The 16,711-nt window shown below is 36.4% G+C and overlaps 1 protein-coding gene across 3 annotated transcripts in view; it reads right to left on the reverse strand.

Annotated features, from left to right (window-relative positions):
- IDE (insulin degrading enzyme) overlaps window positions 1-16,711 on the reverse strand; it is a 68,692-nt gene that overhangs the window by 8,283 nt on the left and 43,698 nt on the right. For all 3 annotated transcript variants that reach the window (XM_062580602.1, XM_062580599.1, XM_062580600.1), the window contains exons 16-21: window positions 15,989-16,099; window positions 13,843-13,963; window positions 11,392-11,483; window positions 4,979-5,090; window positions 3,677-3,844; window positions 398-670 (exon numbers count right to left, since the gene is read on the reverse strand). In XM_062580602.1, coding sequence (XP_062436586.1) covers window positions 398-670; window positions 3,677-3,844; window positions 4,979-5,090; window positions 11,392-11,483; window positions 13,843-13,963; window positions 15,989-16,099 — 877 coding nt within the window. The remainder of the gene's footprint in view (window positions 1-397; window positions 671-3,676; window positions 3,845-4,978; window positions 5,091-11,391; window positions 11,484-13,842; window positions 13,964-15,988; window positions 16,100-16,711) is intronic.

The following is a 16,711-nucleotide window of genomic DNA, read 5'->3' on the forward strand; positions in this document are numbered from 1 at the left end:
TCATTCTCTTGAGACCAAACTAGATGACAACTCAAAATTCTTCATTATTAAAGCTGTTCACAGTTAGTCACTGCCTACAAAAAAGACTGTATTCGCTATTGTGAAAAGCCAATACTGTGTATGGAAAGCAAAGGAGAAGTTATAGGATACAAAATGACTTTTACGTAGGAAGCTTATTATGCATGGAAGATCGAAAATTACAGCTGTGAATAAGAGCTGAGACATGAAAATGTGATGCAAAGCTGATCTATACCTAAAACAGAAATGGGAATTTTTTTTGTGCTACTAAAATTCAAGTATCAAATTGGTTTTTTCTTGTAGAAAACCTTTTTTAAATAAAGCAAATAGTGAACAAAATAAAAATCTTTATCTTTAAAATAATTATAATTTTTCTTACCTCTGTCAAAGTTATACTGCTGGGAAATTATTTCTCCCCAGTATTTAGCACATTCTGCAGACAACTTCTTTGGTTTGTCTAGACGACGAATTGCTAAAGCTTGGATGTGTTTTTGGAAGGCCTCTTCCGACATATCTTCTATGCACTTTTCCATAGTTTTTAAGAATGCTTCAACTCTGCTTTCTAAATAGTGTGGTGGCTTTTCAGATTGGATAATAAATCGTAGTCCTTGTACGCCATTTGCCCGACGTGGACCACTGAACACAATATAACCTTGGCAAAACAAAAATAGTCACAGATCATCTAACATGCTCTAGGTGACCCTGCTGAGCAGTGAGGTTGGACTTGACGATCTCCAGAGGTCCCTTCCAACCTTACTGATTCTGCGATTCTATGGTTTAAAACAACAACAACACCCTTGTTTCAATATTGAGTTTGCCAAGCATGGCATGTTTGTTAGGAATACAATTTTATACTAGATATAATTTTGCATTATGAATGAAATAATGCAGTGTTTCAAAACATGCTACTTTATTTTTTAAAAACTTCTTTCCTCTATTTCTTTGATGTAAATTATCAGTTGATGGGAGGAGTGAGAAGCAGATGAAGTAGAATAAGAAAGAACAAAAGGAAATTTGTCATCAGCATTGAACAACCAGAAAATAGGCTATATTCTAGTGCTCCACTACCCTAGACATTAGAAACTTTACTATTATTTTCTAATAATGTTTAATTATTATGATTAATGTTTAATCTGAATTCTTTGCTGCAATATAAGAGCAGCAAATAAATTTCTCATTTTATTGACTAAAATATTCTTCCTTTTTGTTGTAACTTTTGCAAATATGAGTACTTGAACCTTTCTTCAATCCTATTCCCCCTTTAAAAACAAAACCACTACATTTCAGTCTTCTAAATGATGTTTTAAAGTGCTCTGATCATTCCTTCATGTTCTTGTGTTCAAAAGCCTTACCTGAACAGTACAGAAAGATTATTTTGTGCATCTTTGGAAGCTCCCTTTTATATATCCCATCCCAGCATGCCTTTTCCACAGCAGCCTGACACTGTTGATTCCCAATCTGCATCTGATGCACTGTTCCCTATAGACTGTTTTCAGTATAAGTGCTACCTAGCTACTTGCTCCTCATCTTGTGTCTGTGCAGTTGATTATTCCTGCAAAATCGTTCCTACTGAACAGCACCTTTTCTTCATTCAAGTCATGTCTCCAAAATGTCAAACTAATTTCAAATTCTAGTTCTGCCCTCCCACACACTTGCAGTCTTTCCTAGCTTAGTATTATCTCACGATTTAGTAAGTATATTCACACCTATCATCCAATTTTTTTTTTTATAAAAATACTAAGTAGTATTAGATCACAAGATAGCTCTGTAGGACACTATTTTTCTAATGAATTGTTCTTAACAAATCTCCAGTCAGAACTTTCCAAACAGCCTTCAACAAGACATGTAGCAGTTCCATCTGGACTATCTTGCTCTGAGCTTGCCTGAGAACGTTTTGCGACTCTCACACTATTAAAAGCTAGACATATGACATCAAACTCTGTATAAAAAAAATGAAGTTAGTTTGACCTGTTTTTGTCCAGGAACCATTTTTCAGTTCTCCCCTATATATTTAGAATTTGTTCTACATTTTTCCATGAATTAGAATTAAGCTGACTGATCTGGAAATTTCATGTTCTTTTCTCTCTTTCCTTTTTCAAGGATAAGTATAACGTTCAACTTCCTTTAATTTTTTAGTACCTCACCAATCCTCTGCAAATTCTCAGTTTTAACAGTCCCGGTTCCAGGATTCCATCATCTAGAGTTCATCATGCCTAAACTATTTAAAATCTTTTAACTTACCCGAATAATTTTTAATCTGTTCTTTTCCTATTAAAGGTGAGCCTCTGGACTTTGATCACTGGTATTTATTTTGAAACTACCTCGTCACTCTTGATATTTTAAGTGAAAAAAAAAAAAACAAAAAAAACCCCACTTTCCTGAAACATTGACCTTTTCACACTATTGACAAATTTTCTTTTCCTTGGTCCTTTCCTTACTGCTAAAATATTTATCGAATGAGTCTGTGTTACTTCCTCTGGTGTTTAATAGACTGCTAATTCTTGAACTCCTTTTTTCCTTAGCCTTCTCACAGATCTTAATAACAGTTCTACTGAGTTTTTTGAAGGCTGCTTGTATTACTGCTGCCTTCTCTCCTGAGAGTTGTGAACTCCATAATTCTGCAGTCACACCATGTTAGCTCAAATACACTCAAATAGTTCTTCCTTGTTGGTCTTTCCCTTTCTCTCATGCTTTAGCTGCTATGTCCAGCTTCTGCATGAAACCTGCCAGCAACACATTCCAAAAATGTTAGAACAAATCTGCTAAATAACCTGGGTCCTGCTCTATTTCCACAAGCATCTAGAGAGTTAAAATCCCTATGCTATATATGGTGGCTCACTGCTTGTTGCTCACAAAAGACTAATCTGTCTGATTTTTCTGGTAGTAACCATAATGGTATTCATACTCTTTTTCCTTTTAGTCATCATATTGAGAATTTAAATAGGACTCCTGGATATTAGGGTATATATTTACAAGGTAACCTCCCTTCTTATTCTCTTGCTTTCCTGTTCTCCTGCTCATTCTTTTTTAAAAATTGTATTCCTTAATATCTCAGTCACGCAAATTGTCATGCAAAGTCTCTATCTCTGCTGTTATCATATTTGAAATAACTTTATTAGTTTTCAGTCTTACTAGTTCAGGCGATGATTATTTGCACTTTTTGGTGAACAGCTGAATTCTTAATAAGCTCAAAGTTTAGGACTTGGTCAACATTGCAGCTTACCATTATCCATAAAGGAGTATTCCTAGGTTAGGGCTTGTGAACCCTCTAGTGCAACTGAAAGTAGGACTGCAAGTAGGAAAGAGTTAACTGTTACTAATTCTTTCAAAACATTTCTTAAAATTTAAGAAACTGACCTAATCTCCCCATTTTTACAACTGCAGATATGAAATTTTCTGCATTGATTCTCCTCCCCTGTTTTTTTAATAGACTTGATTTTAGGTACTTCTCATATGATCTTAAAATTATGCTTGCTTCTTCTCAATTTAGCATATGCGAACAGTAATATTCTTCTGAGTCATCAGTAGTTAAAATTTGTGTTTACCAAGTGTACTTTAAATGGCATTCACTAAGCAGGGAAAGAATATCTCATCATGTCTACTCATAAGTGCACTTGTGTATGTACACACAGTCACCACCAACTCTGTGAAAACTTACCTAATTGTTCCTTGGTGCGCAAAGTATTGAAGCATGGTTCTGAGATAATTTGACAAAAGAGCTCCAAAAACATATTCTCAGAGGTGCTCTGCATATCTGTCTGGTAATATATTTCAATTCCACAATTGTTATGAACTTCATTTCTCTGTTGATAGACAAACCAACCTCCTAAAAAAACAAAGTTAAACCAACTTAAGTTAAAAAAAAAAAAATACATACTCATTATCCAATGTTAGAAAGATAGATAATGGTCTATCACAGATGGAATGGAATTACAATAAATAGCTTAGGATTTTTAAAGGAAAATCAACAGATCAAGCAGGCTTTTCATAAAACAAACAAACAAAAAAAGATTATTTTAGCATGTCAAAATGTCAGCGCTTGCACGTATGACCAAGTAAATTACAAACGAAAGATTTCTCACAAAAAGTCATGCCAGATTCCCCTTCCAGGTACAATGAACTCAAGCATCTGTGCTCACTGGATATGAAATCTAAATCGGCTGATTCTCTTCAAGTAAATAGTTTTGGAACTGGAGTGGAAGTCTGCATTGTCTCTATTGTACAAATAGTTTTAAAGATAATTTATCAGAAATGCTTGTGATAAATAAAAACAATTCAGCATACAATATTAACGGCTTCTTTGGTATATGGTAATTTCCACAGGCCAATGATCATCAAAGGGTAATTGATTTTGGCTGTATAGCTACTTATGTCATAATTCCTATGCAACTCCCAGAGATTCCCCATGCCTCATTCCTTAAATATAACACTTTTTGCACAATAGAAGTTAAATAATATAAAAACACTGTAAGACCAAAGAACTGATACTACAAACATTAAAGTTATTTGGATAATAGGTTTGTGTTTTACACAATAAGCAAGAGTTGTTTTGGACAACTCTTCACTGAATGCTTGATTAATACTGAAATCTGGTCTTAAAGAATAATGCTTATTCAAATGTGTATAGTAGCATTGCACAGAACGGGACAGCACTCTTATTTCCATACATCATACAGAGTGAATTAGGTCTGAGATCCAACTTACAAAAACAGACTAAAAATAAACAGAATTCATTTTCAAGTATACCAGAGAGAATCTATACTCATGCATTATTTTAGCAACCTAGCAAAAATATATCCTAATTATATTGTGAAATTTACAATTTAAAGTAATCTGAAGTAAATCTGATTTCGAAAAGAAACCCAGAAACAGAAAAACATTAATTTTAAAATGCCCCTAGCAGACAGAGAATCTCAATTTAATGTGCTTTAAAAATATCTTTATAAATGATTTAACTTACTATCAGGAAGTTGCACTTCTCTGTATCTCACTAGCTGACTGGGAAGAAGAGGCTTTGTATGAGCGTGCTCAATGAGAGTATCCTCAACCATCTGCATAATTCCCAAAGCAGCCTGAAAGAGAAAATAACAGGATTTTTAGCAATCATCAGTTATTCTGTACCACCAGCAAGCTGAAACTTTCTAATTACTGATAGTGATGTGAAAGGGAAAGAAAACAAAACCCCCAAACCAAGAAAACAGGAATAGAAAGAAGGGATATTGTAATTTAATGAAAATACAATATAAATTAAACAGATGGGAAGAAGTTTTTTTTTAAATTTATTTTCATTACATCTTAAACTACTTTCCCTCTTCCACAACACTTTTGAAATTGATGTTGAGTGGGCTTCTTCCCCCCCCCAAACACTTGACGTATTCATGTACCAAAATTTGAAAACTAGACATCTACAATGTATGCTTGCAAAAAAGAATATATATGTATCAGGTGGAATTTTAAGAAAATAAAGTTACAGGTAAGTTCAAATATGCATTCTATTGAAGTGTTGATATTATTAGGACTTGTTGGCCAGCCATTTTCTTTTATTTGATGCATTAAAATTTTTTTTTCTTATCTGCACCTGCTGGTTAACAAACTAGAAAAAACAGTTCTGCCTAGTTCCCAGGGACCTTAAAGGAGCCAAATCAAAAAAGTAACTTTTCTTTTTTTAATAGGCTGCTGCCTAATACTTATTGCAGAGCGCTTTCAAAACAGTGTAATGGTGTCAATGTCCTAAGATACAACGAGAACAAATGCAAAAAGAGTATTTCATAGCCTTAAGTATCATACTAAAATTCTAAAAATTTTGGTTTCTTCTCCAAAGACAGGGCATGCATAAATTTTAAAAGTAAATAGGAAAACTTTTGGTAAACAACAGAAACACAATAGAAAAACAATACATTGCTAGGAACCAAAGCCAGGGGCTCAGTCTGCCCAAATTCTTTTTCTTATTCCCAATGTGTTTGGTACGAACTGACACTTCAATGAAGATTCCAGACCCCAAGTTTGCAAAGGACTTACATAGGTGTTTAAATAAACAAATAATCTGCCTGTATTTTTAAAGCATTTGAGCAAAATTTTAATTCATATGGTAACTGCCAGAATTTAGTCATACAAATTACTAAAGAAGAGACTGAAACACGTAAATGCTTCAAGTATTTTCAGGATTTGTTCTTTTCCACCTGTAATTTCTGCATCGACAATTAAAAACCCCAACGAAAACGTGCTCATTTACACATTAGTAAGCTTGACGTGTAGACAAGCCATACCTGCAACATTTTATTATCTGCAAACCATAAACCACACTGTGGGAAAAAAAGGCAGAGCCCCACCAAGCACGCCTGTCACTGCGCCACTGGCTTGTCTGGCCAGCTCTGCCTGCTCCCCACAGCCCCCGCACAAGCACCTGCCCGTGCCTGCCACCCTCCGCACCCCAGGGTAGCACGGGGTCTCCTGGGATTAGCACACCCAAACCTGGCAACTGCACAGGCATTAAAGCTCTGAGCTCTTATTACAAACAATTTCATGCAGTAAAATGGATCTGGATGCGTTCTTTCCACCAAACTTGGGATCATCCACCGTAACTCAGCCAAGAGCGTCACGGACCATACAACTGAACCAGATTTTGAAGGAGCATTCCCTCACTGTTCAGCACCTCCACAGGCTCCACATGCGCTGTTATTATCAAGGCACACTGGACCCCAGCTCACCTTTGCCTGGGCAAAGTGTCATCTTTGCTGACAGCGAGGGACACAGATCAGTGACATAGCTATAAGTGTCAAGGAGAACTGCCTGCAGTTCTTCTCCCCTCTCAACCTCTCTTTCCAAGAAGAGAACCTGGTTTTGCCCCCTAAGACAGAGACAAATCCTCCCTAACTAGAGCTTACTTACTATAGGGATCACACAGGCAACCTGCAGTCATCAGCTAGGCCTGCCCTGTTCAGACACATTTTAACTCCGTATTTCCCAGAAACATGAATCAGTACAGGCTCAATCCCTTCCTACAGCAGAGAACTCCCGTTCCCCGAGTAGAAAGCCAGAACCTGCCCTCACCAATGCGATTCTACAGAGGGGACAGAGATGAACCCTTAAAATAAAAGGGAAGAAAGGTGCTTTATTTGCGCAGAGAGAGTAAAAAATGAAACATGATCATTTTCCTACTGAAAGGACACCGAGTACTTGTGGGAGAAGCCAGACCGCATAGCCACATATTACACCTCAGAGAACAGTAAACATGCCGGAGCAGGAAGAGGGAGGGTGCTGCAATGAAGGACAGCTCAGCAAACATACAAGTCTTCATACACACGGAGCAAGCCAAGCCAAGACTGGAGCAGAGTGAGGCATTACTGGATCCTTTGTTGCAAGTGAGATGCCTACTTCTTGTAAAAGGAAATGAGTGAGTGCCAGAAGCTATGGCAGGTGCTGAGGAAGTTAGCAGAAGTTATTATCTATATAAGCCACAACTTCCTCATCTCCTCCACATCCCCTCAAGCCCATGCGCAGGCCTTTCCAGCCCGTTTTCCACACTTGGGCTCCCTTGCTTATCAAAGAAAACTGCTTACATGCTCCAGAGTGGCTCAAGAATGCTTTCTTGCGGGCTAGCAACAGACTGCAGGAAGCAGGTGGTCATGACAAAGCTCCTGTTTGAACCCTAGTCCTCACAGGACCTGGCTCTGGATACCCAGCCCATACTTTCACGTACCTGCCGAGTTAAAAAAAGCTGCAGAAAGAGTCCAGAATCAAGAAACACAAGTAATGATCACCTATTGTTTTCAAAAGCTTCCTGCTATGAACTCTTGCACTTTCTCTCTCATATGTCATAGTCCACAGCTTGCAAAGAGATCCCTGATAAGGAAGCAGGTGTCCTCCTCACACCTGACTCAGGGGCCTTCATATTCCTTATCCAGTCAAACACACACTTCATTGCCATTCAACTGCTGCTGCAGCAAAAACTACAAAAGTCTTCATGATGGTGGAAACCGCTGGCGAATGATTTCATAAGCTACAGGATGAGAACACAGGCGAAGTCATGAAGGAGCAAGAGAATCATGACAACTCCTCAGAGCTCAGCAGGCTCAACAAGGTAACGTATTGGCCTGCTTGTGTGACTTGCCATACACAAATTGCTCAGAAGAAACAAAACAACAACAAAAACAGTTGTCAAACATTTAGCTAGGTAAGTAAAACACTGTGGTGGTCAACAGCAGACAGCAGCATAATGAAGCTCCTTCTACTGATGAAAGATAAAAAGAGACAAAAAGATGCCTTCCATTAGTGGCCCAACAGCACTGGAGAAACCCACGCAAGTGAAGCCTGCTTTGACCTCTGCATCTCTTACCCTTGAGAACCACAGGAAAACAACCTTCTGAGTGGCAGATGGCACTTGCCTGTTGTCACCTTTCCAAACCTAAAATCCGTGATAGTCAGAGGTTGCCAATCTCACAGTGACCACAGCAACCCTTTTTCTCAATGCTGAATGTCACCCTCCCATTAGTGTTCTTCCTCATGAGTGAAGCACAGATTTGCATGAACGCTACCTTCTTCATTTCAAAGTTGTCTCTTTATAGCTGATCCTCTTGCACATGCAGAGCAATCTCCTGCTGACAGTCATTACTCTTCTCAGAGACAGACCCTGTATGGAAAAGAAGCCAGCACTTCTTTCTCCTTTCCATCAGAGGAGATGTCTAACAGTGCAGCCAATTGCACATACGGTACTGCCAGTTGCACCTACAAGGTCCACTTAATGCTCAATTTTTGCTGCTATGCTGAACAAAAGACAGGGCTTCTGGGTCACAACCATGCATTCACCTGCACCCCCATTTGCAGGGCTGCAACTCCAGCCCCTGCTGCTGTGGCTTGTGGACACAGGCTAGAGAGGCAAATGGGCATGAGGATCTTGTAGCGCTCAGACACAACTGACAGTCTCAGAGCCCTAAAGATTGGATGATCTCAGCAACAGAGAGCTGGTTCACTGCAAGAAGCGTCAATAATTATTATCAGAAGGGAAAAAGATCAGCAGATGACCAGGAGGCAAAACATAATGCAGGGAAGAATATTAGACAGCTTGCCCATAACACATACTTACATAAAGGCCATATAGAGCATTCTAATTAATCCTAAAGAATACTTATTTCTACTTATTTCTACTGTAGATAGTCTAATGTAGGTAACTCAGAACTGCTGATTAACTCATACATTAATGAGCAGGGAACAACAGCATTAGTCCCTTACATGTCTTATCCATTTTTGAAATTCGATCATAAATCCGGTGTGATGGAATTCACAAATGCAGCCTGGAATTTTATCAAAGTTAAGCTGTGACTATATCCACAAACAGAGTTCATAATTCTTATTCTGTTTAATATTCTACACTATTTTAACAAATCCTTACTCATTATTTGAAGATTTTTTTAAATGCCTTAAATATACTTAGAGGGTTTTTTTTTGTTTTGTTTTTTGAACAAATGTACAATTCAGTATTGATTTTAAGCAGTTCTACAGTTACTACTGCTTTCAGGAAATTTCTTGCTCCAGTTGAAGTAGTTCACATGCAACAGCCCATACTTTGTTAAAAAAAAAAAAAAAAAGAAAGAAAGAAAAAAAAGCAAATTGTAAAATACAGAACTTTTGAAAAAAATGCTGATCTTTCCGTAAATTTCATTAAAACTTCCATTTCAATCTACAAAAACATCCGGTCAACCCCACCTTACACTAAATACGCAATGAACACTTCAAAAACATTGGAAAACATACTGAACAGCAAAATTTCTTAGTCTGTGCTGCCACAAGTTCTCAACATAAAAGTGATCACATAAAAACACACTGGGAAATTTAAAAAATAAGCAAAACAAAAAATACCCAAACTAAAGACTAAGAACAAGGTCTAATGAAACAGTCCGGAAAGCGAAAGGAAAATACTACACGTTCTGCAAATCAGTGCACCAAATTAAAAACAGAATATTTAGAGCAAGACCAAGAGAGTTTGAATATGATTAATTTACTATTCACCCTATTGTGGTAAATGAATGTGATGAATAGTCAAAGAACATATATCATAATTAAATTAATTCAAGAGGAAACAAGACAATTTTAAGCTTTTAATCTTTTTCAGTCACCAAAACCAGTCACAAGAGTATTCTATTAAATTTTAGACAGAAACATTTCCCAGATCTAGGTTACAATTTGTTTTGAAAAAAAAAAAGAGGTGGTCAGTGCAGCATAGCCATGAACTTGACTATCACAATATAGGCCATGGACGATAGGTAAGTTTTCCTACTCACATCTATGCAGGGGAGGATCACAGATCACTTCTACCTATTACATAGTTATAGGTATAAATCGATCCTTCCCAATTCTCTAGCTGTAGGGCTTTGACCCATTGAGTATGCACCCGTGATGCCAGCTACAGAATACATTTGTTTGTTATGACTGAATCATCATGAAAATTTAAGCTCACCCTGGTCATTCAGTGATGTTGCAGAAAAAACTGAATTTCATATCATATAAAAAAAGTATAAGATATTAGGGAGAAGGGAGATGACATTAAATTTCTTTACTTGAAAATATTCCACAAAATTAAAAACCAAATATTCTGGAGATGCTCCAGAAAGAACAAACTTTTTGCACCCTATGCTGCTACTACTACTAGCACCTTCATCTTCCTTCCCTCGTCCTTATCAGGTGCTTCTCCGTACATTCAGCAGTCATTGTGAATACTTTAGAACATCTCCTGCTAGAAATGTATCATAGAGCTGGTATAACATTGGATAGAAAAGAAAGAAAGAATGCAGAAATGTTCTCATTTTTGTTATAAGAAAGATACTACACTTTGTACATATATTCAGATGTTTGGTTAAATTTCCTATGCCAGTGCAAAACATTACTATTTTAATGCAAGATAGAACAAACGTTTGCTTGTTTTTACTCCCCAAAAGACAGATCTGAGAGCTGAACTTTGTTTTTTATGGATCACCACTCCTGTCTAGCTTTGTATAAAGCACTTGGCAGGATTATGGCTTCCTAAGTCTTTGTTAGTTGGCCTGAAACTTGTAAACAGAAAAGCAAGATCTGCAGCACATTGTTCTTTATGCAGCTTGATCACATTGCAGTAATGACAAGCAAGATAGACTTTAAAATATTAAGATCATAAGCTGTTTTCTATTAAATCTCCAAGAGCAATACAGGGGTAGCACTTAGCCTAAGAAATTTAAAGTAGAAAAGATGACACTATGATACTCCCATAAAGAACTACAAAGTCCAATTACACAATCACACATGGTGAAATTGGTTTTAAAATCTGAGAAGATCACATTAGCCTTTCATTTCTAATGCAGCTTTTAAATAAAAATTGTTTTATTAAAGACATTTCATACCAACCTGTTTTGTTATATTGCCATGGAGAAGAGCTTCAATGTGTAACCGTGACAACAGTTGAGATATAAAGGCCTTGAGGCGGGGAAGAGTGACATCTAGAACAGGTATTTCAACAGTTAAATCAATTACATGTATTTTTACATTAAGAAGTATCTAACTTGTCATTATATATAGTGTATTTCTTATAGAAACAGAAACTCATCTTCATAAAAACGTGGATCTCTTTTTAAGAATGCAGCATTGGAAAGTGCCCAGGTCTAAACAGCAGCACTCACCATATAGCTTGCTTTGCTTAGAATTCATGTACCGTCTGACCCAGATTCCAAAAAGGAAAAAAAAAAAAAAAAAAAAAAAAAAAAGCCTTCTCTCCAGTCATGCTGAACACACATTCTCTCTCCAGAGAAAACAGTTACAATCATCCAGGTGCTCAGGTGCTGTTCCAAGATAAAGCTTTAGCCATTAGGTAAACAGGTAGTTTATAATGCTTGCGAAACACAGTACATTTACCAGCTAGACTAAAAAAAAAAAAAAAATCTCAACTCAAATATAGTGTTTTGATAACACTTTGCAACAAACATATACTAGGCAACACACATACACACACACACTCTCTGCTAGCACCTTTGTAAAGCAGTTTTCGTATGTAAAGCAAATATAGATTAACAAACAGAACCAGTGGAACAAGAGTGGGAGGTATGCTGAATAGATGGGGTGCTCATACTACAGTGAACAGATCCTCTCTTAATTCCCTGACTCTGCAAGAATCCCTGCACTACTTTACCAAATCCATGAGTTTCTCTGTTCATCATTTTCTTGACTACTATAAAAGCTATAGCACTTTTGTATTTCACAGAACTTTTCAAAAGGCAAATGCATTCAAGGTAACGAGGTCACACAGTTATTCAATGGGGGATGCATAAATATCTAACACAGATTAGTGATTTCTCTTAGGAAAAGCTAGTCAATGCTTATCTCGCTTTCCCTCTCAAAATTGACCACCAATAAAATAACCTATTTCTATATCCTTCTTTTTTCCTGATTCCAAATCAACTACTTTTGCTTTCTTTTTTTTATCTTAAATTTGCATTTCCAATACAATAGGCAACAGTCCTTTTATTGCTGTGTAATCATAATCTTAACAGTGCCTTTAGAACTGCTTGTTAATGGTGCAAAAGATTAGGGCTGTTTCGAGTATGAGAGAACACAAAAAAAGGAAAAAAAAACACATGCAAAACTTCTCCGTATTTCAAGTAGACTTCCAACAATACCAAGGAATGTTCCATTTTTAACCATTCTTATGTTGAATACAATAGCATAAATCTTAAAAAGATAACATAAATGGAACAGAAAATCTGTTATTTTTTCCAAATGCTGTAGTCATTAAAAAAAGGAATGATCTAAATACAGCTGAGCCATTGCCATGAAAATCAGCATTACTTTCATCACTAACTTCATGGGCAGCGCTGGCACGACTACTAGTCTCAGGGATAGCTGCAATCTTTCAAGATACTACCTAATTAAACATGTATATTTCTATCCTGGAGCAATTCTACGGAAAAAAAAGATCAAAAATTTCTGTGCAGCCCTCTCAGGGATGTCTGTCTGAATGCAGCAGTTTTATTCCAGCATCACAACCTCAAACAACAGGGCACAGGGCTCGCCTTTGACGACTAGTGATATGCATTCTGAATCCACCTCCATCCCACCCCCCAAAAAACAAAAGCAAGACATTGTTCTTGAAAAGAATGTCTCAGTATATTCCAAAGAGATATTACAAGGTATTTTGCAAACTATTCCAATATTGGGATATGTCCTGATAATAGTTTTTTGTCATAATACAGTAAGATACACATAAGGAAGAGTTCTTCAGCTATTATGAAAGTTGATTAAATCTCTCAGAAATTTCTTTTTCCACCCAAATATAGCAGGGGGCCTGCTCTTTGTTTGTCTACAAACAATTTTTTTTTATTATCTACAGAAATGGGAGTTAGGATCCCTGGATAACGAAAGAAAAAAAACAAAAACAAAATCCTACAGATATTGGAAAGTACACTCCAGGATATCTGTAAGATGTCAGCTAGAGTCCAAAGAAGCTTAACAGTGTCTGGCAAGCATTGGTTTCACCATACCCAGGCTCATGCCCACAAAGCAATTCAAGTTTTCAGCAACATGCTTCCCCAGTGCAGGCAAGAAGCTGCATCAGGTTGACGGCAAGGCCATCAAGGTGAGCCCATACCTTTGTACAGCCCTTTGTCTCAACTAATAAACTTCCTAGAAACTGGAGGACACCTGCAGATGCATCAGCTCCCAAAAGCATCAGCTCAGGTCTGTCACTGCAGGAGCTCACTTTAAATAATGGGTAGAATTCAAAACAGGTACCTTCATTAGTTTGGTAATAAGACATACTCCATTACAAAAAATAAAGAGTCAAGTTTTAAACTGGCAGAACATTACCGTCCAGAGCTTCTTTTAACTCATCTTTGGTCCAAGCAACTTCTGTCATCAGGAGTCGGAGATAATACATTGCATGTTGATGAGGCTGTTCTGCCCTGAAGTTGTTAAGTGATCTCATGTACTAAAACAGAAGTAAAATCAATTAAGTTTAAATTACAGATCTCAATTTCTAAACATAAAATGGTAACCCTGTACCCTGTGTACCATCAAAACCACACATTTCAAATGTCAATAACATTCTCCTGCCTGTTAGATCTGTTCAACAATTGTGTTAAATCATCTTAGTAATAACAAGGGCCTGTGAGGCAATGGATTAAGCAGTAACCTTTAAGATATTTTAAATGAGAATTAAACCATACTTAAACCCAAACATAAAATTAATGAATGACATTTGAATTATGGCAGATAGATCCTAAATAAGCATTTAGATCAAGCTGCTTTCTTCCAGAAATAGGCATTCTACAGTGACTCATGGGGAAAAACGGGCTAATAAGAAATGTATTTTCCTCCCAGTTCCCAAGCCTGAAACGATTAGAAAAGTACAGGAACAACTGGGAAATTCTTTGCATTCTTGGCCTAGATAAAGAAGATGTGAGAGAAAAATCAGTAAGCTTCTCTACAGAAACTCTTCTATAGTCTGTTTCACACCTCTGCAAGATAGGCAAAAAACTAACAAATGCAAACTAATCATTTTAACAAGCTGGGATCCCCTGGGTCTACAGACACACAAATAAGCACATCTTTTACGCTCTAGGAGAAAAGTAACTTATTTCAGAAGATATGGGCTAGAAAGAACATGAACTTGCGGAGGATGCATTCTCCTTCTATCTGTTCCAAATAGCAGAAAAAAAGCTGGTATGTCCCTAATATGTAGATTTAAACATGAATGGGAAAATTGCAATCTCCCTATCTCATTTGATTTTTGGATACGCAAAATAAGGACAAAAAGGTCTACGTACTAAAATTCTATAAAATAAAAAATATGCATAATACAGAGAAAAAACTCAAGCAAGCTGTAAAGATGAATAGGGAAGCATCACTTAAAGAAAATCACACAAAAAAGATTATTTACAGACCCACTGGGTTTTTGTCACAACCAAACCTTCCAGACACCTAATGTATTTAAGATGCACAGTACCCTGAACAAAGTGTTGTTGTAATAAACTTTGCCTCATGTTTGATGCACATCTACCTAAACTTTCTTATGACATCACTAAAGATGGCCCTAGTGTTTGTCCAGTTTAGTGATTAAAAAAAAAAAAAAAAAAAAAAAAAAAACAACCACATCAATAGCAAAGGATTATGGGCAAGACTATAGCAAGAACAGGGTGATTTTCCCCCAAATCACAGCTCTCTCATCTACTGCAAACTACATACAAATTTTAGGGGCCAAAAATAAGCCTGCCCCCCAACACCTGTCTAATCAGTTTTTTGAAATCATTTATATCTCCAGAACAACTCAGAGCAATGAGTTCCAACATCTAATTGCTACATTCTGTAAAAAAAAACCCTTCCTTTATTTTAACTCTGTCTTTCTCTCAGAAAGACAGCTGAAGACCAAGTATTTACATTTCTTGTCTGGTGTAGGAAACATAACAAAAGTTATAAATTTAACTTCATAAGCTTAACAGTCTTTTAAATTTTTATTTCATAAATATGCATAGGTCATTACATTTAGGAAGTCAAACTGCCAGAAGTCAGTATGTATTTGCGAACTAGTCATTTTTGCAGAAAAGAAGCTTAGACGAAGAGCAGAGCTCTTTCACATCTGGGGAGAAGAAGAAAATACTATTAACTCTTCTCAACACCTCCTTACCCCTTCTCTTATTTTCCCTTTCTTTTATGACTAGATCCCTTTAGGCCTTTCCAATTTGTAAATTGGGATAGTTTAGACTCTTTTTCCCCCTTCTTACATTTCTACTCTTGTCAAAGCAAGCTGCAATTCCTTAGTCAATTATAAGAAAAACTGCCTAACAGAAAACTCCCAGGCCAGTTATTTTGGACCAAAAAATGTAACAGAGAGACTCTGGGGAACCTGTGGCCAGAAAAAAGACAAAATAAAAAAGCTTCCACAGACCCTCTGCAGAAAATTAACCCTCAGATTTCACTTTAAGTCAATGCATTCAAAACTCCTTGGGTAGCTTACCGCTTCCTTGATAATTTCAAATCTTTTCTCATCAATCTCAAAAGTAGCCATTTTCTCAATAATCTTCTTGAGCAAGATATGTTGCTTGTCATTATAACCTTTTACAGAAAGCTACGAAAAAAGTGCATAATTTGTTTTAAATGTGGAAGATGAAAAAAAAAGAATAAAACAACTGCCTAGTCTCATATAATTCAAAGAATAATACACTTTTCAATGTTTACTCTAAATTCAAGACTATTCAAAACTAACTCGTTCTAAAGTAAAATCACTTTATCCATCAAAAGGTAATAACTAAATGAAATTTTAGGGCTGAAAACATGATTTTTTTCCTCTATAGTTACCAAAACGTAATTATATCTAAACTATGAACTTGAAGAAAGGGTATCATAAATGCATTTATGACAAAGGCCAATATCCTAAAATCAGTGCCATAAAATGATAGTTAAAAACTTTTAGCAGAATGTCAAGAGAGGTTATTAAAATCATCTATGATAAATCTCATAGAAATAACCATTTATCACAATATCAATATTTATCAAGTAAATATTGTCAACACTTCGAAACACATAATAAAAACAACTAAGGAAAGCATAAATTTCCAGCATTGCATTCTAGCAAACACATGCACAAGACATTTCCACAGCTCACTACTGCAGAATTAGAGCATTGTAACAAAATCTGTAAAGTTAAGTTTCATTCAACAGAAAAGTTATCGTTTTTTAC

Source organism: Rhea pennata, chromosome 7, assembly GCF_028389875.1.
Source record: "Rhea pennata isolate bPtePen1 chromosome 7, bPtePen1.pri, whole genome shotgun sequence".
NCBI classification, from domain to species: Eukaryota; Metazoa; Chordata; class Aves; order Rheiformes; family Rheidae; genus Rhea; species Rhea pennata.